Source organism: Alexandromys fortis, unplaced genomic scaffold (assembly GCF_014885135.2).
Source record: "Alexandromys fortis isolate MF-2015 unplaced genomic scaffold, M_Fortis_MF-2015_v1.1 scaffold_42, whole genome shotgun sequence".
NCBI classification, from domain to species: Eukaryota; Metazoa; Chordata; class Mammalia; order Rodentia; family Cricetidae; genus Alexandromys; species Alexandromys fortis.
The window spans coordinates 7,036,209-7,061,038 of NW_026067934.1; the positions used below are offsets into that span (position 1 = coordinate 7,036,209).

A 24,830-nucleotide genomic window follows, 5' to 3' on the forward strand; every position below is an offset into this window, starting at 1 on the left:
TCTCTGTGAAGTGACTGTATTATAAAAAAGACAATGGTACCATGGCCAAACTTTATGGAGAATAACAAAATCTGAATGGTACAATACTCAGGATCTACAGAATAAATGATCTTAAGTTAGATGGCAGTATCACTGTGTAAAATATCACCACTGTGGGTGTCTAAACATGCATCTGTATAAATGCATATTACAGTGCATATAAGTATGTATACTGCAGACACAGAGAGGGGAGGGAGGGCGGAAGGGAAGGGAAAAGGGAATGAAAAATGAGGACACGAACTGAAGCATCCCCCTTAATGTAATTATGTCCACTCTCTCCATGTAAAAATGTACCACAACTTCGGAAGCATTTCTTGATTTGGAATAAAATGCGCTACCCCCAAAACATAAAAACACAAACGTCGTCAAAAGGCTACGATAGGATTCAGAAAAATACACAGTGAAGAAAGACTTCGGTGCACTTTCATGCTGGTGATTTTTTTTTTTAAATGTAAGCTACTAATATTTTAACAAAAAAATTTAACCCCAAAGTTGCATATTTATATTATACATAAACTGAAACGTGCCTTTTAGCACAGTGTAACACATGCTTACACAAACTCAAGTCACACACTTAAAACAATTTGCATAATAACACAGGAGAACTTCTGAAATACATAAAAGCATTAATATTTTCTATAAAACTCTAGTGAGAACATCAGTTTGCTCCACGCATATAAAACCAGCAAGTCTTTCCCGCGTTCCCGTGTCTTCACGGCGTCACTTGCTCAGCTCTCTCCACACTCAGCATGGACTGCCTTTTCCTCAAGAGGTTTACTTTCCAGGTACAGTATAAGCTCAAGAAAACAGACCCAACAATTATGCAATAGAATTATGTCATAACAACTTAATTGCACATTATGCTTTGAAAGTAGGTTTGGATGAAGTTCTCAAACACTTTGGTATATGTTCCTCAGGGACTTCTACTACAAGTAACAGAAAAACCTAAGTTCCTTCAATCCCCGTTTTGGATTAAAATTGACAAGTCTTTGGTTAAAGGTCCACATTTTGGGCATTTATCATCAATTAAAATGGTCCCCAAACCGCTAAATGGTGCTGTGTCCCGGTTCACAGACCTCATGGAACCTGTTTCTGATGCAGCTGGATGCACTAATGTTCCTCTGCTAATGCTACCGCCAGCTCCAGTCTTTGACTAGCAACAGAGAAATCACCAGGGTTTCACTCCTGAGTTTTCTGTCGTAAACTGTACACCAATTTGCAGTTAACTGCAGACACTTCCACAGAATGGATTAAGGTTAGAGCGCTAGAGAGCATTCACTTTAGAGTTAGCTTATTCTGACAGGTCAATATTAGGTTGTAGATGAGTCTGTGTTAACTACAGGAAGTTGCCAGGTAATGCTTATTGTAAAACCCCAAACCATTCCACGTACAAGAGAAACTGTGGCAAATGTATAAAGCAGCAGATATACAAGGCGAACACCAAACATACTTTATTAGCACAAGAAAGCAGCCAGAACAAGGCACAGCAAGCAGAGACAGACGCTAGCAGTCAGAGGGTCAGTGCTGCATACAAACATAGCGTTTCTTTTCTGTAGCCCCGGCAATAGCCAGAGGGATATAAAATAGCCTCTGCAGCAGCTGGCGTGGACCCCAGGAGTGCTCACCAGCGGGCACAGAACAGTCACAGACAACAAGAATGGACTTGGTTACTGTAGTGCAAATGTCTAGGACGGAGCCGAGAACTCAGCCCAACACTGAGAAGCAACACTAGAATCTGACAATACTTCCCAAAGCGCTCACTCAAGTTGTGTTACGTACTATTCTAAGTGACAAAAGGTGCCAAGTGACGTTATTTACAGACATCATGGTTGGACAGTACCTTTTAAATCTGCAATTTAGCTTTTCTGTGAAGAATTAACTGCACTAAAATGCTATAAATTGTACTTAAGTAATTCAGCTATGAGCTTACAACAAAGAGATAAATACTGCCGTCCAAATGAATTATAGTTTAACATAACTTGACATCAGCAACCAGTGGAGTCACTATTATCTGATATGTCTGGGCATCTGCTAGTCTCATTTCCCTCCCGGTCCACAAACTCAAGGGCACAGGAAAAGATCCAATTTTGATGAGACAATGTGTGGACTGCTCATGTCAACTTAGAAAAAACCCACTGTGCGCCTGTATGGAGTCACAGCACTCACCACAAATGAATACGGAGGGCTTTGAAACAAGACTCTACTACTAATCTTTAAGTCTGAAGTTTTAAGAACATCTTAGAGACCTTGGTTTACTCATGAGTCTCTTTCTCTGAGGAGAACAGGAGACTAGCCATAAACCACATTGACACTGCACAATGCCCTATGACCAGAAAAATTGCATTTTTTTTTTCTCGAAAAGGCAGGCAGTCTTTTCTTTACTTATTTGTTTTTGGACTTTCAAAGCTTGATTTATAGTTAATTACAAACATCACTACTTTTGGAAGGTTATAGAAAAATTCTTAGAAAAAATAATTTCAAACATTAGTCACACTGTTGAAATACCCATCCAATATTAATAATTTGTTCTTCAGTAAGAAATAGAACTCTTCATAGCAAATGCCCCAGAGCTGCCTCACTCGGCCGTCACAGCCATTTAAAACCAAACCGCTTGTTAAATAGCTGTGTCTTCCCAGCCCGCACACCGGCAAACCATCTGCTGATTCTAGGCACCTTTGTCTGTGTAACAGAAGATCCCATTGGATAGAGGCTAACGACTAAGCTCACATTCTGGGTGAAAACTCCTAGCAGCCGACTCTGTGCTTCCTATGGCTGTAGTGTCTGATGCACACGAGAACAGACCTAGGTAATGCCCTTTGGGGACAGGGGTTACTTTGCCTTGACTGGTTCTCGCTCTAACCAGCGAACCCTAACTTTCTGTTTATAATGATACTCTTTTAAAAAATCCTGTAACACTGATGGCAGAGGGAGCCCACCGATCCCATCATAGGTAGTGCATCTGCAGATCACCGCACGGCAGATATACTGCAGGCTGAAAGGAAAAGTCCTATTCAGTGATATCGTAAGCAATGGTTCAAAAAACATGCAAGAGCTGGGGTCTTTATAGTGTTCCAGAAGCCCAGTGACAGTGGAGGAGTGGAACACACAGGGGTCGTGGGCATCGAAGCTAAAGTTGTGGTTCCACTGTTCGATTCGGGCGTGCAGAGATCTGTTGTAGCGGCGGAAGCTCACGGAGAAGAGGTAGTCCTCCTGCGCAGAGTCCCTGAGCAAAAACGTGCCTTCAGGTTTCCCTTCCAGAAGGGCTTCTGCTTCGTACCGGTCCATCACACCCCAGTAACAGGGATTCCCTGTGATCTGAAGCAGATCTGGCACAAGGCAGTGTATGTAGTCGATCTGCGTGTGAACCTTCCAAGCTCCCTGTCTGCTAACGTGCGAGTGGCTGTCCCCGGACACCTGACGCTGCTTCTGCCTCCGTGACTGCAGACACAGGGTGGTGGAGTCCTCTTCTGAGTCACAGTTCGTTTGTGGAACTGCAGAACCATCTCCACTTACTTCCGTCATCCCAGGGGCTAACTTTGGTCCCAGTTTATACAATGGATTGACCTGTGCAGTAGCTTCAAATGTGTGTATTTGTGCATTGGGAGGGGGGTCCACCCCTTCTTCGATACTAAGCCGTCTTCTCTCTCGGAGCCTATCTTCCTCATCTTCTGTAGACACCAGTGAGGGATCAAATGTATCAAAAAATGTTGAATGTGGGCTCACAGGAGCTGTATGCTGTTTAATCAAATGCCACTTTTGCGCTAAATCTGAGCCAGCAGGAAAAGGGCATTTCTCCAGCATTAATTCAGAAAGATGAATTTTTCTCTTATTGGAAAAGAGAGGCTTTGACTGCTTGTTGTAAGTTCTCATGGGGAAACACAAACCCACAGTGTCCTGGAGCCTCTGCCTCAGAGAGCGGCTCCCGACTGTCCGGCTGGATACACTGTCCATGTCGTGCATAGAGCTGACCCCATAGCGCCGCTCTCGCCTCTGAAGGCCGCTCCGAGTTCTACCAAGCTTCTTCTCAGTATCCAGTGAGCTCTGGGTCTTTGTGGAACAGGAATGTTTCTTCTTCCCTCCCCACGGGGCATGTCGAGAGTAGGAGTCTCTTCGCGCGAGCCTTGTTCCTGGGGTGGCACACGAGTCGCTGTCCTTCTCGATGCTCAGCTCCACAACCTGAGGGATCTCTGCGGCACAGTTCTGGTTTCGTCTTGAAAAGGCCTTTGAGGGGCTCAGTCCCAGCTGTAAGGCAACATTTTCTCTTAAGGGACTGCTCTGTTGCTGAGGAGCGGGCTCGCCCAGATGGATGCTTTTCTCGTTGACGGACAGACACCTGCTGGAGTTCACGTCCACAGGCTCGCTGCGGCTTCCTCCTTCATGGCTGAATAGAGCCTGGCACCTGTGTTTCAAGTTGTTCCACATTTTCCCCACTTTATCCATTGATTAGAAGAGCTAGAGAAACAAACAGAAAACAGAAAAACCCGTTAATCTGAGAGGCCTGGGCAGCTGGAAAGGCGCTGCACTGGGAAATACAACAACTGGGTCAAGAACTGCCTTACAGGGCACCTACAGCAGACCACACTCTGGGCAGCAGCGAGGTCCTCAGTGCCCCTCAGGCCAGCCACACTTTCCACCACTTTCAGAGAGAAGTCAAGTTAACTGAAAGGAAATAAGCTCTCCCGAACTACGCCTTCTTCATTTCTTAGCATTAATTAGGCATCTCCCTGTTCACTCCTTATAGAACGGGCTTCTGGACCAACGAGGTTCTTGCTCTAACGGCAGCAGCATGGAGCGTGCTCTCAGAGGGCTGTGTGAGCCTGTGGGTGAGCCTGCAGGAGGCGCCCAGGAAAGCCAGTGGCCAGGTGAATTCACAGTCCCAACACTGACACCCTGTGCTTTGACTGCCATCATCACTCCGTCTTCTAGTTAAATTCAGAGTTCAGTGCTCGGCTCACAGGTCTAATTTCTGCCGCATTCTTGGTGACTCTATTACCTTTTCCAACACCCCAGCCCTATCCTAGCTTTTCCTTTCCATTTCTTTATGGATTTAAAAAGTTTTATCCAATTCATAGTTTCAAGTTCAAATTCTGGTAGAAGGCTTGTTTGGTTTGAGGCTCATTATGTAGCCAAGGCTAGCCCTGAATTTGTGGTAATCCTGCCAAAGCCTTCTGAGTCCTAGGATTGTGGGAGGAGACCGCCTCACCCTGCTCTAAAGAGAGTTTAAACTAAGAAATATCGCCATTAGCCACATTCTTCTATTTCTGCTGCCCATTTCCAGAGATTCAAAAATAAATAAATAAATAAATAAATTCTTAATTAGCTGTTTCTGTAGATATTTTTGTGTTTCTATATAACATGTCTGGATTATTACTAACTAGCCTTTTAGTACCAGAGATTATCTGGAGACTGTAATTTGAAGATGGTGGGCTTGATCTTTCGATCATGGTATCAATAAACATTTTCCTTTAACCTTCCTTCCACAAAAGAGCTAAAGCCCAGACTCTAAGAGAGAGATACATGGATCTAATCTACATGGGAAGTAGAAAAAGCCAAGATCTCCTGAGTAAAGTGGGAGCATGGGGATCTTGGGGGAGGACTGAAGAGGAGGGGAGAGGCATGGAAGGGAGCATAGAAAAATGTAGAGCTCAATAAAATAAAAAAAGAAAAAAAGACTAAAGCCCATTTTCTGGTTAAAAAAGTATTTATTTTTTTTTCACCACGAGAGCGTGACTGTTGTCTAGAGGTAGACCATTTCCTCTCTTACACCAATGTTTCTTTTCCCTAGAGGAGCTGTCTCTCATACACTCAAGCTTCCCAGTACCTACTAACTGCTCAGCAGACAAGGCTTCAGTACTGTCCTGACTCTTTTACATTGCTCCACAGTTTCTTTTCCTTCTATCATAAACCATTTGATTTCATTCTTGTTTTTCAGACTCTCAGGATAAAATCCTGGCTCAGAAATAATCTATCCTGGCAAGTTTGGGGAATCACCCCACTATTTTCCATTTTCAAGTTTCTCATCTTCTCTATGTGACACGTGCTGACTCTCTGAAAATAAGATTGCCACTTCTCAGTGCAGAAGCTTCATGTTCACTGTGCTAAGCCTTTCACTGCCTGGTGCCCTTCTCCTGCCCTTCTCAACAGAGTATACTGAAATACACTTCCTTTTACACGTTCTGGCAGCTTCGGCTTCAGTTTCCAACTTCTGCACTGGAAGTGCAGTCATCCTGAACAAATGTGGCCTGTGACCAGGATCTGATCTAAAGATGATTTTAAAGTATTTTAAATTTATTTTTATTTGCAATGTGTGTGTCTGTGTGTGTGAACATGAATGTCTGTGTATCTGCATGTGGCTGGTACCCACGGAGGCCAGAAGATGGTGTTACTGAGACTGATGTGAGCCACCATGTGCCACATTGTGAGAACTTTTTGGGGTTGGAGTAGACAGGCAAGACATGGACCAAAACAAAAGCCCAAAAAGAACATTTCCCAGAAATTATATGTAACATACATACAAAATCAAAAATTTTTTTTCTGGTCCTTTTCAGAAAGTTGATTGAGCCCTAGTTAGATTCTAAAGCTGTCAGATAACAATGTGTCTAAACACAAAAGGAGTTGTCATGCTCAGGAAACTCCGAAGTTGAGCATTTTTCTGTGTTTAGAGATATTGTTGTTTTCCAAAGGTACTTTCCTGATGTGGGAGTGATTTCTTATTAATAAAGAAACTGCCTAGGCCCATTTGATAGGCCAACCCTTAGGTAGGCGGAGAAAACAGAACAGAATTCTGGGAGAAAGAAGCTGAGTCAGGAGTCGCCATGATTCTCCCACTCCAGACAGACGCAGGTTAAGATCCTCCCTGGTAAGCCACCTCGTGGGCTACACAGAATATTACAAATGGGTTAGAACAATATGTAAGAGCTAGCCAATAAGAAAGTGGAACTAGCAGGGCCAGGCAGTGTTTGAAAGAATACAGTTTCCGTGTAATTATTTCGGGGCATAACTTAGCCATGTGGGCGGCCGGGTACCGGGGACGCAGCCCTGCTACTTAATTCAACACTTTCCTATCACGTAAATTATATAGAAAAGGTGACTATTTTACAAAGAAGCCAGACACAAACCTGTACATCTTTACAGACGGCTGTTCACAAGTGTCACGGACAATCAGGATGTGCAGAACATATCTATGCTCACCAGGGCACACACGTACTGTCTGACAAAACTTTTCCTGGGAGACCCACCATACACACCTACTGAACCGAAGTCCAACTTGATAGCATCACTGGGGTTACTTATAGGAGCAGGAGTGACTCAGAGATAGCAGCATGTATCCTGCGGTCAGGAGTCAAGGACTATCAAGAGTCACACTGCACACCAAACTACACAACAGGATTTGTTAGGAAAGACACAAAAGGTGGTTGCCTCGGCTCTGGTGAGATGCTGCAGAGAACTGAGTAGGAGGAAGGCTTATGGCGTGGGGTTTTCTAGGGTGGAAATTTCTGGGGTAAGGATTGGTGGGATTTTAGGGACTGGTGCATTTTCAAAACCAGGAACCGAGCGCAGACTTATACCCTACAGGCAAGGGGCTACTAAGGAGGAGCAGAAATAGCTCAAAGACAGCTGCATCATCAAAGCCCAACCCAGCATGGGTGACAGATCATAAAGCTGGGAACCCGGAACACACTGCACAGCCTGCAGGCAGCTCAACAGGCCAGAGAATGTTCTTTCCAGGTGCCTCAGCCGGTCTGAACCTCTTCCAGGCAGCTGGTCTGATCTCAGCTTTCACTGCAGCTCGCTTGTCTACTAAGTCTTCTCTGCAGCCTGACTCCAATCATCTAGGGGCAGAGAGTCAGTTTTTATTGCTTACTCTGGCAAGGCGGGGTCCAAAAAATCTGGTCAGTTTCAGGGACTTCCTAAAGCTACTCTGAGTTATCTACCTTCCTGCTTAAGGAGATTCCTACAGGATGGGATATTTTAACCTCAGAGAAAACTGTTAAGAAAATATTCCATCCCTTCCTCCTCCCGTTCTTACATTCTTTCTGCACCCCCCGCCCCCAGGCAGATCATCCCTGAGTTTTGGAGAACGACTACAAATGTCCTCCTGTGGCTAAGAAATAGGCCACCATGTCAAAGTAACAGTCTCTTGCTCTCTGGAGTGTCACCAGTTGGATATAAACACGCTTAGAAGACAGCTTGGACAGTTTGACAGGCACATGACACCCATCTAGAAAAACCACAGAAGCTGCTTCCCCACTGGGATCTATGACTCTCCAGGCACAGGTTTTTGTTCTGGCTTACAGTACCAGGCTTGAACTCCCACTTGTGGAGCAGGCTTTAAGTACAATCTGAAGGCTGCTGTTCTTACCCACAATAGCCAGGCCACTATTACACAAGCAAGCACACTCTGCCAGGCATGCTGATGTTTCAGCACGACGGGTCCACAGCCAAGCAGGGATGTTTGTGACAGTTCTCTACCAGCAGCCTGCACGGCCCCTTCCGGTACTGTGAAAGACAGTCAGTAGGGTGGGAGTCTCCAGTTCAGTCCTTCACGTCCTACAGTGGAAGCGTGCTCATGTGGAATCTTCAGCAATAAGGGCTTACTGTCTAACTCTGGCATACAGCCAAAAGCAGTAGCTTTAAAGGTTTGTGGAGACACAGCGGCTGCCCTGGCCAACAACTTGGGGTTTCCGTCCAATAATCTTATGACCTCTGGGAGTGTCCTTTTCCACCCATGTAGTATATCTTTTGGAATTTTTTCTTCTTTTGATTAACCCAGGCCCAGTAGGGTTATAAGGTGGGCAGAAGTACCAGTGCACCTGGGTACTCTCTCTGGGTGTCTCTCAAACCACTCAGAGATTAGCATTACATCATCTCCATAACAATGTCTTTTCCAGAGGATATGCAGGACCAGGCAACATCCTAAACCACCATCCCATAACAAATGGTGGAGTTATACAGATAGCCTTGGTGAAGCGTCTGAAAGTCTGCCATCACCTGTTCTCAGCAAGTGACAGGTGACCCCAGAAGTGCACAACTAAGAAGGCACTAGAGTTAAAAATAAGCAATATGGCAAGGCTCCATCCATCTGTACCACTGCTTCCTCCACAGATAAAGGTTGGGTCCAAAGCATGGACAGGCAGAGCTAACTTAGTTCCCTGCAATCCTTACTCCTTCTCTCTGAACCCTTGTGTTTCCATATCCTGGAGTCCTTCCAAGGAGCTTCCCTGTAACTCTCCGTACTTAAGGAACCCAGGCAAAAGGGGAATTCTTTCACCTATTGCACCTGCTGGCTCTGGGGCAGGCAGGACTGGTTTGTGGATACAGCTGTAGCTTTTGCCTCCTTGTTCACCACACAGGGCTGCTGGGAGAGTTCCCAACTGGGCAAACCATGTCCACCCCTAACAAAACTTTTTTTCTGGAGGGAAACATACCCTCCTCAGTCTGGGGAAATAACTATCTACCCTGGGACATTGATCATTTTCACCTGTATTGTTCTATCATGGATGTCTTCTCGGGCTTTAAGGCCTTCCAGAAGTCCCTGAGCACACAATTTGACTTTATCAAATTTTTCCTTAGAACACTGGCTGGACACAAATCTTGTTACATTTGACTTTGAGGAACCCTGGCAGACCTCCTTCTATGTTTTATCATTTTCTTTTCTGTTTCTTTTTGGTTTTTCAAAATAGGTATTTCTCTGTGTAGCTTTGGAGCTTGTCCTGGCCTCGAACTCACAGAGATCAGCCTGCCTCTGCCTTCCCAAGTGCTGGGATTAAAGGTGTGCGCCACCACCGCCTTATCACCTCTAAGGTTGCTTTCTTAATCAACGAACACTTTTTACATACTGGTTTAAGTTACTGACAGCTTAAAATCGTTTTTATTTTATAAAGATTTTGCTCCACTGAAGGGCTCAGCAAGACCACCTAAGCTCCACACCAGTCTGGAGGTTCCCACTGATCCAACTGTGTCTTAACTCCTCTGTGGTGAACACAGTTCTATCTTGCTCGGTTGAACTGGTACTGAAATACAGCTTCTTCTTTCCTAGTTTTCTCAAAAGTGTCTATCCCTTCTCTATGATCCCCCACTCCATGCTATTTGCAGGGATCTCGGAGATAACCAAGTACTTCAATGGCTTTAGTAAGCCATTCTATCGAGTTCTATGAACTTCCTTCATACAGTCTCACAGGCTTTGCCTTAAGAGGGATGGGTAGTTATATCACTCAGTTTTTCTGCCTCCCAGCAGTCAGACTGATCCCATCTGCTGCCATGTTCCACAGCTCACAAGCCAGGCTGAGACAGGCTCTTTATCTGCTTAAATCTTCCCTCATTCCAGCAGCTCAGGTGCTAAGTATTTTCTGGCCATTCTAGCTTTTTATACAGGATCATGGGTAAGGTCCCCATCTGCATGCTGGATCAGATTTTTGCTTTATATACTAAAGATTGGGTTTGAGGGCTCTTCTCCCACTTTTACCACCTCTCATCCTTTTGTTCTTCTACTTTACTTGCCAAGCCAGAGGCTAAGATGGAGGATGCTGCAGCATCTCCTTGTTGCAAGTATTCCTTTACACAAACAAGGTCCTGCCTGGCTGCTATCTTGACCTCAGGTGCATTTCTAACTACACACAACAGAGGCCAGGCAACTTGTGCTGTTGCTTGCTGACAATCTTTGACCCTCTTGCACTAATCTCAAAGACTGTTTTCAGGGTAACTCCATATTCACATGGTGGTCCCACTCCTCAAGCAGGCACACTACCCCACACCACATAGATGAAGGATGCCATCCTGGGCTTCCTCCCACAGACACTCCTAATCCTGATGTATCATCCTTAGTTGTGTCTCACTACCCAGGGAGAGACTCATGTAGCTGCTGTCCTAGCACTAACACATCAGACAGGAAAGGACGGCAGGATCCGAATTTCCTCCACGGTCGCTCAGCCTCAGGAGCATGCCCTGCTACACATAGCCAAGGGTATTTATCCACTCACTCTTCTCTAACTCATCTTTGGTCCTGTTAGGGAGGGTGTCAATCATGTTGTGTGACAAAACTTTTCTTGAGGCTAACCAACACACATCTACCTTACCTCAGATATCAAAACAGATACCACCAAAGTCCAACTTGGTGAAGCATGACTTTTACTGGGGTTACTTACAGGAACAGAAACGACTCTTACCTAAGACAGCTGAATCAGCAAAGCCCACCCCAGCACAGTTTACAAACCTAGGAAGCTAGAGCACACTGTACAGCCTACAGGCAGCTCAACATAGAAAGTGGCCTTTCCAGGCGCTAAACCTCCTCCAGACAGCTCAGCTAGTTTCTGCTTCTTCTAGAGCCAGTCAGGTCCCACGGTCTTCTTTAGCCTGGCTCCACTTATATGAAGGCTTTCAGTTTTTATTGTTAACTACTGCTTCCTCTGTCAATGAAGGGCCTAGTGAATCTGGTCAGTTTCAGGGACTTCCTGAAGCTTTTTTGAGTTGTTTTCCTTCCTGCTCAAGGAGCTTTCCATAGGATGGGATGTTAAAACACCAGAGGAAACTTACACAAGGTAGCTTCTAGCACTGAAGCCCTGTGGGTTCCACAGATGGAACAAACAAGTCAGTTCCTTTTTTAAAAAAAATTTCATTTTCAGAATAACACTTTATATGTAATATTTTAAGATAAATTTAAAATTATGTTTATACTAATGGTTCCAAATTTACAAAGTGTATCATATTTTATAGGGAAAAATAAAAGTTGGCTTTACTCATAATCTTTAAAAAATTCAATTGACAAGAAGAGGCAATTACACTGAAGGCATTTTTAAAGTCATAATGTAAAGACTTAATACTTTAGAAGCATCCTAAAATACATACATGCATGAAATGAATCTACATAAGGTCACTATATAATGGGGAAGACAAAACTATAACTAGACATTTTATGTCACCAAGTAAAATCCCTAGTGCTAGGAGTAGTTGCGTTTAGTTGGGTAGGTGGTCACAGATCTCAAACCTCTAAAACATTATAGACTATTTCCAAGGCTACTGGTTACACTCAACAACCCACTGGTAAGTTCTACGGCTGAAGATAGCACTTACTCATGACACTGAACACGAAGAAACTGGGCAGGTACCTAAGAGCGCCTCTCCTACTGGCAAGTCAGTTCTTTTACTAGGGAGACTCTCAAGACTGCACTGACAAAACTTCCCTCTTTGAGGAAGAAAGTGGGCCCTACTTTGCTCTGCTTTTGTTTTTAATGTGGAAATGCTGTGTGTGTGTGTGTGTGTGTGTAATTTAAAAATGCTGATAGTGACTTATAGTTGAGGCAAAAATCAAGAATGCATTTCAAATATCTTAATGTCACATTTGAGTTTTTGTGGCTAAATTTTTGGAAATGTATTTAGTCTAGAGCAGAAATCTTTTGAGATATACATTACAATTCTATTGCCTGTGGTTTCTCAATGACTTGCACGGGCTCAGAAGAAAAGCACTGAATGTCAAGTATCTACTAGAATGAGAGTGAGTGTCCGTTATAGTCTTTCCCACTTCTACACACGCTAAGCTATCCAAACCAATTTTCTAGATAGTTATTGCTTTCCTCAAGGAGTCATAATCTGAAGCTGGTTGTATAATGCTTTTGTAAGTTAAATGGCATTTGTTGAAAACTTCTATTTAATAAAATAATAAATCAGAATTAAAGAAAATCAGGTCAAATTCTATTACTACAAAAATTTACATAAAAAACTAACTAGTACAGCAAAGGCTCTCTTTATACCAAGTAGTACCTATTATATGTTTTCTATAAAACAGACTAATTGAAATAGTTTGCAGGAGTGCATTGCAATGGGACTTATGAGAAAGAGATTTCATAAACCCTGGGTTTTATGAGAAATAGATTCAGTAAGTTTTAAGACATTGTATGCTACAGCTGGTAGGAAGACTCCGGCCCAACGCCAATCTCTCCTCTGCCGCTTAGCAGAGCCAGCCTCTGCTCAGTAGATCCTCTCACATATGAAGCACTCCCATGACAGTAAGGACACTGGGTCTTGTGACCGATTAAAGTATTTCTGTCAAGTCAGTTTTCTGCTAATCTTCACACATTTTAGTGTTTCGGAAATAATACAATATATTAATACTACCATTAGGGCTGACCCACAATTCTAGGGATATATGGCTGTCATATTTCTAAACATTTTCGAAGAACTTGAGAACTATATAAAAAAAACCTTATTTTTAATTACCTAAACACTATGTTGTGACTTGGTCTGTATATTTATTAGACGGCTATTATCACCGATGCTGCTGTCTAACATCAGGCTGAAACACATGCAACAGACCTACATAAAAGTTGTTTCATGAGTTTAAATGACCATATTATTCAAGCTCCCAAGTTATACTACTACAATGTACACAATGTATCAATAAAGGGGCTGTATGTTCACTCAAAACACTGTGGAGCCCTGGCTGAGTTATACTGTTAGTTATGATGGGTTCCAAACCACTTATATTAAACTATAGGACTTAATTAATGGTGATTAATATAATGGAATGTTGGAAGACTGGAAATCTATATTGAATGACTTTGGAATACTCAATGATTATAGCTGAATAAATTGAAAAATCTTACAGCAAAGACCCATTAAGTCTCTAAATTTAGAATGTATCAAGAAAGTCTAGTTTAAAACCCCAAACTGGCTTCTTACACGTTAAATTCAGATAGAGTTCTGTAAGATAAGGTAGAGACCTGCAAAGAGATATCCTCATCTCAACACAGGACCAGCTTCCTAAGCAAAAGCTGACAAGAGTACAATTACATTTGCTAAAATAAGAGCTACATTTTAATGTGTGAATCATTTTATTAAAATCCACAAAGAACTGGTCCAGGCTGTGTCAGATAAGAAACTTCCTCAGCAAACATTAGGTCTGAGTGATGGCAACATTAATAGTACAAAGTCTTAATCATCACAGCAAGACAGCCCTTTGGAGTGAGTGAATAGAACCGCTGGGGAGGCATGAATTCGGACAAAGAGAAGGGTATGTAAATGTTCTGAACATGAACAACTGCTCAAGTGAGAACGGCCTTGGGGGGGTGAGACAAAAAATGTGCTGAGAGAAGAGGCCAAGAAGTAGGCTTTGTAATCCACTCTACAAGAACACAAGACTATGCAGGTAGCACACTGGAGACAAACACAGAGGTCTAAACAGGAGCTGAGAGGTGGTGGTGCACACCTTTAACCTTAGCACTTAGGAGGCAAAGGCAGGTAGATTTCTATGAGTTCAAGACCAGCCTGGTCTACAGAACTAGTTCTGGGACAGTCAGGACTACACAGAGAAATCTCTTCTCAAACAACAACAACAACAAAAACCCCAAACTAGACAAACAAAAAGCTCAATTAAGAACAGAGAAAGAAGCCAGGCGGTGGGGGCGCACGCCTTTAATCCCAGCATTCGGGAGGCAGAGGCAGGTGGATCTCTGTGAGTTTGAGGCCAGCCTGGTCTAGAAGAGCTAGTTCCAGGACAGGAACCAAAAAGCTACAGAGAAACCCTGTCTCGAAAATCAAAAACAAAAACAAAAACAGAACAGAGAAAGAGAGATGTTCACAAGTCAAATCTACAGGGACCTAGGATGCAGAATGAAGTGGGAGATGTCAAAACAACTTGGGCAGATTTCTAGCTTGTGCAAATGGGTGATAAGATGCTTTTTCAGAGAAAGGACAAGTAAGACAGAATAGCGTCAGCAAGTTAGGGCTTGGAGAAAGATAATAAATTCAACTTTTGAAATGCTGTAAATGAGATTATTAGACAACCATGTAAGTGAACTCATCAGTCCATACAATATATATTTATATAATAGAATATTATAGGAAGGAGATGATTTCTGTCAGTATACAAAAATCTCCAAAATAGATTAAGAACAGATTAATACCTACATTATGAATAAATTTATCTTTCAAATAGTCTCTAAAATGTATTGTTTAAACATACACATGTGATGGAGGAGGGTCTAGGTGTTACTTTCATTGGTTAATAAAGAAACTGCCTTGGCCCTGATAGGACAGAAAATTAGGTAGGCGAAGTAGACAGAACAGAATGCTGGGAGGAAGAAGCCAAATCAGGCAGTCTCCATGCCTCTCCTCTCCAAGATGGACGGACGCAGGTTAAGATCCTTCCTGGTAAGCTACCACCTCGTGGTGCTACATAGATTATTAGAAATGGGTTAATCAACATGTGAGAGCTAGCCAGTAAGAGGCTAGAGCTAATGGGCCAAGCAGTGTTTAAAAGAATACAATTTGTGTGTTGTTATTTCGGGTATAAAGCTAGCCTTGTAGGAGCCGGGTGGCGGGAAGCAGCCCGCTGCTCCTCCTTACTACACACATGTAACAAAAGTATAAAAATTAAGAGTATGTTAGCAAAGTCAGGACAACAGCTGCCTACTGGGAGAGAATACTGAGAATTAAGAGAGCCACCCGGGAGGTTTCTAGAGCACTGGGTAAGCTTCCTTTTCTTAGGGCAGGGGAAGGGGCTCATGTTTCTTTCTTATTAACTATTCTTTGGATAGCCCTTAAAATTTATACATTTTCCTTATATACTATGTAATAATTTAAAAATTACATAGTATGTCCTCTCTTCCTGTTCTCCATCATGTCGCAAGATCAAGGTGAAAAGGAGAACCCCATGCGGGAACTTCGCATCCGCAAGCTCTGCCTCAATATCTGTGTTGGGGAGAGCGGGGACAGACTGACCCGGGCAGCCAAGGTGTTGGAGCAGCTCACAGGCCAGACACCTGTCTTTTCCAAAGCTAGGTACACCGTGAGGTCCTTCGGCATCAGGAGAAATGAAAAGATTGCTGTTCATTGTACTGTCCGTGGAGCCAAGGCAGAAGAGATTCTGGAGAAAGGCCTGAAGGTGCGGGAGTATGAGTTGCGGAAAAATAACTTCTCAGATACTGGGAACTTCGGCTTTGGGATTCAAGAACACATAGACCTGGGCATCAAATATGACCCAAGCATTGGGATCTATGGCCTGGACTTCTATGTGGTGCTGGGCAGGCCAGGTTTCAGCATTGCAGACAAGAAGCGCAGGACAGGCTGCATTGGGGCCAAACACAGAATCAGCAAAGAGGAAGCCATGCGCTGGTTCCAGCAGAAGTACGATGGGATCATCCTTCCTGGCAAATAAATTTTATCCAAAAGGCCAATAAAATTTTTCTCAGAAAAAAAAAAATTACATAGTGTGACGATTACGCATGAGCGGGATCTTGGTGCGGGTGCGGGTGGGTCCAAACCAAGGAGGACACGCCATGCAGACAGAGCTTAAATGGAGAGTTTTATTGAGATAAAGGGAGTGAGGGAAGGGGAGAGAGGTTGAGAGAGAGAGAGAAAGAGAGGCAGAGACCTGCTTGCCTCTTCAGAATAACAGAGGGGAAGAGAGAGCGGGAATGGGCAGAGCTTGTCTTGTCTCTTAGCAGGGCCTTTTGCACCTGTGTACAGACTACATAGTGACTTAGCAGCCATAGGACGACCCTGGGCTGGCCAGGGCACTTCCTAAGTGCATCCTGAGAGATGGCAGGCCACCATAATGCCTGAAATCCTAATTCTTAGGTAATATTTTTTAAAAACAATAACACAACCAGATATCAACTAAGAACTAGACCAGCCTGGGCTAGATAAATAGCAAGACCTTGTCTCAAAGCAAACTATTTGGAAAATAGTATATTGATATTTTGCTACACTTTTCTATATGACCAACTAAATGATATCAAAATGCTCTTTTAAACTTGGTAATTATCCCTCACATAGCTTCTCCAAACACAGTGATGTGGGGTGGAAATAAGGCAGCTAAATCAGGTGGGGGATAAAGTTCTTGCTGTGTGCCATGAAGACTTGGGTTCAGGTCCCCTAGGGCCACATACACACTAGTGCAGTGGTGTGTGCCTACAGCCTCAGAGCTGAAAGACAGACACAGGCAGATTTGGGTGAGGGGATCAGTAGCCATCTAGTCTAGCAAAATGGTGAGTTCCAGGTCCAGCAAGAGACCCTGTCTCAGAGAAAACTGTGGGGAGTAAGAGCAGACACCTGACGTGGACTTCTGTCCCCACACTTGTACGTTCTACCATTAAAATGTGTCAAAGGCAGCAAACGCCCACTTCAAAGGAAACTCCTGTCCTATGAATCAATATCTCACAAAATGAATCCAGACTAAACAGAGTTATTTAGAGCCCTACTATGGATGGTCTTGATTTTTTTTTTCTGGTAATGCTGGGCCAGGATGTTGGACCCAGGCCTTGTACACAGTAGAAGAGTATTCTTCAGTGAGATCATTCCCAGCCATGAACGTTCTGGTTTCTATTCTCTATCTACTATAAATGTGTTTGCTACCACACACCCAGCTTAAGGAAATGATAGCTAAGACGTTCTTGTATTTCTCTATGCAGGTCAAGGGAGGGAGGGAGGGAGGGAAAGAGAGAGAGAGAGAGACTGACTGACAGAGACCTAGTGTTACATAATAATATCCCTCAGCTACAGGAAGACAATTTAAGGTCTTTTTTTTTTTCTAATTTAAAAAACAGGTAATTTTACATTTTTCATTTCTTAAATTTTATCTCCTAATTCTAACTTGCAGTGTCCATGTGGTAGGAAGCTCTAGGCCCCCCCACCTCAAACCCTATTCTTAGGTCAAACAAGCACTTTGACTCTTGACTCAGGCAACAGAATAAAAAAGGTGCAGGCTAGAAATGGTTAAGCACCGAGGGCTGGGGAGGAGTCTAAGTGCCTTTGCTGTCTCTATCAGGGTCTGATGTGAAGATTAGGAACCACATACATAAAGACTGTGCTCCCAGAGGACACACAGCAGAGGCTGGCCGTGCTACAACACTGCCTTGTGTCTTCAGGGTTTTCTTTTCCTTTTTAAAAAACAATTTTCCTTTGCTTCTTCTGGGTCACACCACAAACATAAGCATCTTCCTAAGTCTAATATCTGCCAGACTGAGATTTCTATCAATCATTCAAGTGCCTACATTACTTCCTAGGGAAGGGTGCTGAGACTTCAGTGTTCCCTAGCAGCTGGAGCTACAGCTCATCTACAACATAACTAGGGACGGCTAATTTGTAGAGTCCTGGACAAGGTCCAGCAGCATAATCCCTACTCCTTTGAGTTTTAAAATTCCTTTTTAGTCTATAAAATGCTGCTACAGTTTAAACTGTATTCTACGATACTGTACATTTAGAAAACCATAAAATCCTAACTTCATTCTCTATGGAGAAGTCTCTTGTGTGATGTACTAACAAACATACCAGTCTCCCTGGCAGATTCTAGGCTCTAACGCAAATAACACGTGTTTTAGATTTAGCTGGACCCAGTGTCACAGTCAAGCATTCATTAGCTGTGTGAGATGTCTCAACTTTGCCATCTAAAAATAGGAACAATTACCACCTCTCTTATGAGGATAACATGATATAAGGCAAACACAGCTTGGGGTTCTAACGTGGCAGCGTCTGATGCACAACCAACGCAAGAGGAGATGGCTGTGTTAATAATAGAAGCAAAAGGCAAGGCTGCTGCATATCCAGGAGATTACTGGTGAGGTACTCTTGCCTTTGTTTCCATCTGCAGGGAGGAAGCAAGTGGTTTCACTGAGCACTAGATCTAGGTGTGATTAGTAGTACCATCAGTCCTGCCCGCTATAAGGTCATTCACCCCAGGGCACAAGACACCAAGGCCACCTCACATCTCACTTCACACCAAAGGGCAGCTAAGCAGGAAAGCATATGGACAAAGCAAGTAACTTTCCGTAGAAGAATTCAGGGAGTATCTTAAGCCCAGAAAAGTGCCTAACCTGGGAAACTGTTTCACAGCGAGCTCACTGAGCCCTTCCTGCTAACTCACAAAGAAACACTGTGGAATGAGTGTGCTCCAACTGTTTCCTTCCTTCATAACGCCAGTGACCCAAAGTGTCAAGAGAATCACCTAAAAACTCAAGAGCTTCTGAGGACACATTCCCTTTTCCTTTTCCATAAAACTACTTAGGATATATTTACCACTCATCCACATAGTTAAGGACAACACTCTTCTGGCCCAAATTTAATTCTAAAGAGAAATAATGAGCTTCAAGTCATTTGACAGCTTGCAATCAATCAAAGGAAGAAACCACTCAGGTTTTTTCTTTTCTTACTTATTTACAGGTGATCTAGCTTCTCTCCCACATAAGAAAAAAGTAAATGTAAATACCTTCAACTTAGTCTGTTCTTCAAGGAGCTGACTGAGAAAGGTATTGGAAAGGCTAAAAGCCTTAATATAATTTTCTTAGTAAGTGTAGAGAAATATACTAGCTAAAATTACAGATATAAATCCCAAGTCAAATATCTTACTTTACTTTATCCATTAATACAACAATTTTATTCTGAAACAGGACAATCTAAAACCGTTAGTCTGTTAACAGAATCAAAATAAAACTTGACCCATCCAATGCCGGAGAAGTAACCGAAAATCACTGCTTGTCAAGACTATGTAGACCTTGTTATGTAGATGAGGCTGGCCTCAAATCACAGAGGCCCACAAGTCTGTGCCTCCATGTGCTGGGCCAGTTTTCAATCACATTTGACGACAAAGGTTTTTCTAAAGACCAGCCATTTCTTTGAGCTCTTTAAGGTTAAATGTTTATGCTTACAGTTCTTCCTAACCATTTCTGACAAATCTCTGTCGTTTGTTCAAGTGTTTCCCTCTTTAGCCTTAGGCTGTAGTTTCTGGACCTAAGTTCAGAAAGATTCTTTGTGACATGTGCCAGAATTCTAATGTATTTTGAAAATATGTAAAGGAATAATGAAGAAAATAAAAATTACCTATTATTCCAGCCCAACAAAACAAATGTTTGGGGTAGAGCAGTTATACACTTGGAAAGTTGACCTTGTTGTTTACTAGAGTGTGTGATGTTAACAAAAATGGAGAAATGCCCTGTATTATGGATTTACCAGATAACCCAAACACAGTAGCTGCTTCTATCTGCTTTACCCCAAACATTTGTCCCTAAGTGTTATTCCCCAACCATATGTTAGCAACCACAAAGACATTCATCAGTTTTTAAAATTCCTATTACCTTGACAGAGTTAGTTAAAAGACTAGCTAAGCAAATGTGAGATATTTTTATGAGAGGGCAGAATGGAAGAAGAAACTAGAACGAGGGAGGCTTGTAGTAAGCACACACACTCAGGCAGACAGTTACTATGAAGATCAGAACTTACCAAGCTCCTCCTTTTCAAAGTTTTCTACTACCAGCAGAAGTCTAAATGGAAGTCCTCAGTCTAAATTTCTCTTCCTTTCTCTTATCGCCTGAAACTTCTAAAATATTTAGAACTTTTGACCAATTACAGTAAATATCCAAATACTGGTTTGTCAACCACTCACCATCCTTCCTGAAGTAGAAAGGGATAGGTTTTCTCAAAACCCAAGCAGGAACTGTTGTTAGGAATGGTGAGAACTAAAAGGATTAGAATAACAGGTAAATCTGCCACTTAAAAAAAGTGGTAACAAGCTGAGCACGGCAGTACACCCCTGCACTTCCAGCACTCAAGAGGCCAAGGCATCAATCACATCAACTGCTACAAGGCAAGATTTTGTTTAAAAAAATTAAAAATGTTAAACTTATACTTGTAAACATCAGAGATGGAAGGCATCTCAAAGTGATGGGGAAACCTACTGAGCCAAAATGCATTAGAAAGAAATCAAAAGAAAATGAGGACCAGAAAACCTAGCAAAGCTGGGGACTGTTGTCTGACGCCTGTAATTCCAGCACTCCAGAGGTTCAGGACCATTTTTATCCTACCGCCTCGATAAACAGCATGACCAAGGTCACTCTTAACAGAGTTAAGTTAGTTTGGGCTGACACTGAGGGGAAACAGCCCACCGGGGCAGGTAATCCTGGAAGCCCGCCTCGAGTGACTCGTTCCCTCCAGCAAGGCCCCTTCTCTTTCACCTCCTAAGCAGTGCTGTCCATCAGGGACCAGGTGACACTGGGGACATCTCACACAAACCACTGATGTAGACTTAAGACTTCTGCACAACCACACATGCCCTGAGCAGAACTAGAACTAGAAGGTAGTAAAGTAGTACAAACATTTCAACATATGACACAGTTAAAATACTTAACTCATTAAGAGGAAAACCCCAGAAAAATCTGTGTAGAAAAAAAAATCACAAATCAGATGTATACTTGATAAATATGAAATAAGGTCATTAGATATGAATTTATTAAAGATGACAATTAAATAGAACTATTAAGTTATAATGAGAATTTAAATCCACATAACATTTTGTATCATATATTAGAACTTCAAAACTATGCAGAACTTTTTATTGCTGATTCACAAACATACATTTATCTAAGAAACTAATCAGATAAGGATTTAAGATTTATACACAAAAGCCATTCGCCACAGCGTAGCAGCTGAGTGCTTCAATGGTGTGTAATAGGTTCTGTTGCGAGGTGCTTTCTTGGACTGGAATGCCTGCTTCAGGATCATCAATTATCCTGGAAATGTTCATGATAGTAAAAGAAAATTAAGAATTGTGCATCTAAGCTGGTTTTAGTACCAAAAGCACCTGTACACAAACATTTAAAGTCCTTATTGTGCATGTGAGCACAAGTATGATGTGTGTGTGTGCAGGCCAAGGAACACGTATGTGGTGGTGTTAGAACAACTTTGGTAGTTGGTTCTTTTTCCTCCAGAACATGGACTGATGAATCAACCTAGTCCCGAGGCTTGGCAACAGCACTTGTATTGCACGAACTACCTCCCTGGCCCACAAATCTATTTAACAAAACTTACTGATAGAGCTGAAGGGATGGCTCAGCAGTTAAGAGCTCTTGCTGTTTGTGCAGGACCCAGATTCGTTTCCCAGCACCCATTTGGCAACTCACAAGTATTTGTAACCCTAGTTCTAGGGGATCCGATGCCTTCTGACCTCCAGGCACCAGGAATACACGTGCTATACATACAAACATGTAGGCAAAACAGTTATGTACATGAAATAAAAATAAATTTAAAATATCTTTAAACTTATAGACAAGGAACACCACTGTGAAGATCTCTGCACATTTACTGATTACTATAATTTCATTTTTTCTTTCAAAAATATCTGAACATTTGATTCAATGTTTATTAATTTTTAAGTTGAAAAAGTATTATTTAAAACAAGTAGATCTTGGGAAATATCAACCTTATAAATCCACAATTACATGTAAAATACAGAATAAATAAAAGAAGTATAAAAACTTTTCAAAGAAAAGGTGGGAACAGAGAAATTAAAGAGATTAACAAGGGGTGAGAGGTAAAGGACAATTAATGGAAAAAGTAATGAAGATTCCAGTCCCTGCGATGTTAGCTTAAGTCTTAAATAGCCCCAGGGTTTAGTGTTGAGTTACAGTGAATTGGCAAATAGGATATAAGCTTCTAAAGAGGCCAGCAATGAATTGTATTCCCTTGTATATGGATGAGACGCCAGAGACTATGGACAGCAAGGACAACCCAGGGGCTAAATGACAAGTCCAAGACCCTGCCCCAAATAAAACAAGCAGAAGGCTCTCATTCTCCTGGACATTTTATCTACATCTTGTATACTCTAAGATGATATTCTGTTCTGAACAACACAAATTTTGTCCCCATTCTACATATCACTAGTTATGTGAAGAAATCAGAATTCCACTCCTTTATTTAGATGTAGGAAAGAAAAACTCAGTTTTCTGGGAATGATGAACTTCATTTAATAAAATTCACCTAGTTCCTTAAATTAACAAGGGACACCCCCATTTGTGTGCCTGTTTGTGTATGTGTGTGCACATGGAGACCAGACACTGGTCTTCCTCAGTTACTCTCTGCCTTACCTTTTTAAAGATCTCACATTGAACCTGGAGCTCAATGACTTAGAATGGCTACCAGCAAGCCTTGCAAATCCTGTCTCTGCCTCCCCGGTACCTGGGTCACAGGTACAAATTCCTACATCCCGGTTTTCCTTTTCCTTAATAAGGTGCTAGGGATTCAGACTCAAGCCCCACACCTGTACACAAATGACTTGCTCAATTTACCTGAGTGAGCAATCTACCCAGACTCCCAAATTAAAAATTTAAGACATTTACCATTGTCTCCCTGCCCCCCCACAAACCATCTGCTCTGGTATTTACAGTGTGAGGGTTTGAAGGCCAAGTCTTACCTCCTTGAGTAAGCTAGGTGTGTGTGGGAAAGGCACCTCTAGGTCACACTCACAGTCACTCTTCAGTCCACCAGTAACGTCAAGTCTGTCCCAATATGGTGTTCCTCATTGTACATCAAGTTCACAGTGTCTAAATTAACAATCCCACAGTTTGTAAAAATGTCCTTTTCCTCCACTCAATACCATGGCCTTATTCAACAGCCCTTCCCTCCAATGTCTGTCTCTCAAACAGACCTTTCTCTCCCCGTTTTCAGCCAGTAACCTTATGGAATCTTTAATTTTTCCTCTCTCTCTCTCTCTCTCTCTCTCTCTCTCTCTCTCTCTCTCTCTCTCTCTCTCTCTCTCTCTCTCTCGTTTTTATTGAGACAGGGTTTCTTTGTGTAGCTTTGGAGCCTGTCCTGGAACTAGCTTTGTAAACCAGGCTGGCTTCAAACTCACAAGAGATCCGTCTGCCTCCTGAGAGCAGGGATTAAAAACGTGCACCAGCACCGCCCGGCTAGCTTGTGGAATCTTTAGAGGTCTACTTCCCTAGACTTCTCTACCATCTGAGTGGCGGGTTTTCCCAGCCTCGTGCAGCACAGTTCATTCCTCTAAGAACACCCAACAGACGAAGCACCTGGAGCCCAAGAGTCCCTACCGCCACCCACGATGCTCATTTCACAGGAAACCTAACTTCTTATTCCCCACCTGCCCTTCACCATTGAATTCATTTTCATATCCACATCATGTTCTGGTGTCTCTGTTGATTTTTCAAAAAGAATTTACACTATTACAATTCATTACTGTCTTTTCAGAGCATTTCAGAGATATCAAATTCTTCTCCACAGGAAAAAAAATCCAAAGTGGAAGGACAGTCATAACTTAAACACCTGGTGAGGCATTGGACTTTACAGCAAGTTCTAAAGGGAAAACACGAAAAGGGCATCAGAGGCAAGCACTTGGGCTCTGGTCTTAGCTCAGGCTCCCGATTACAGCTATGGGTTGCTAAAGCCTCAGAGGACTCCTCTGTCTGGACAGACTCGTTAGTGAGAGAAACCACTGCTCTTTGCGCTATGTGCCTACTAGAAAGAGGTCCTGAAACAGAATCTTCTGGGCATGAGGCAAACCACTGATGATCAAATTTTCAATAATTACTGTCAGTAATTTTCTACCTGAAAGCAAAGGAATAAAGTTAATTTCATTTTCTTACCTGCTGGAAAAAAAATTATTCTCTTTAACGCCAGAGAAATTTCCTAAGACAAAACCATTAAGCTGTGGCTGCCTTCTCCTTCTCAGTGTCTACTCCTGGTAAACACAATTCCCAATGACCAGGGAAGTATGGACTGCGTCCTGTATCTTCATGACATAATCCATCAAGCTCTTAGAACCTGTCTTGTGAAATGCCCTGCTGGGTTCCCCATTTCACCCTGTATTCACCTTTTGGATGGGGCCCTGGGTAACTATCATCACAATTTCAATGTTATCGCCCTTTATACTTCAGAAAGTGTAACTGGAAGACCCAGTAAAAACGCCCAGCAAAGAAGTTCTTAATGTACACGATGATTTTATCTCCATGGTCCTTAGCTTCATTGTACTTTAAATATTTTCTTTTGAAAAGGTATCCTAAGGAGAAGGCTTA

The 24,830-nt window shown here is 42.6% G+C and overlaps 2 protein-coding genes across 5 annotated transcripts in view; one reads left to right on the forward strand and one right to left on the reverse strand.

Moving 5' to 3' along the window:
* Positions 1-456: 456 nt before the first annotated feature.
* The window catches only part of Socs5 (suppressor of cytokine signaling 5), a 41,311-nt gene continuing 16,937 nt past the window's right edge, over positions 457-24,830 (reverse strand). For all 4 annotated transcript variants that reach the window (XM_050146178.1, XM_050146176.1, XM_050146175.1 and 1 more), the window contains one exon: positions 457-4,491. In XM_050146178.1, the coding sequence (XP_050002135.1) occupies positions 2,869-4,479 (1,611 nt within the window). In that variant the 5' untranslated portion in view covers positions 4,480-4,491 and the 3' untranslated portion in view covers positions 457-2,868. The remainder of the gene's footprint in view (positions 4,492-24,830) is intronic.
* Positions 15,636-16,234, forward strand: LOC126504139 (60S ribosomal protein L11). The gene has a single exon (XM_050146191.1). The coding sequence runs from the start codon at positions 15,653-15,655 to the stop codon at positions 16,187-16,189; it is 537 nt and encodes a 178-aa protein (XP_050002148.1). The 5' UTR covers positions 15,636-15,652; the 3' UTR covers positions 16,190-16,234.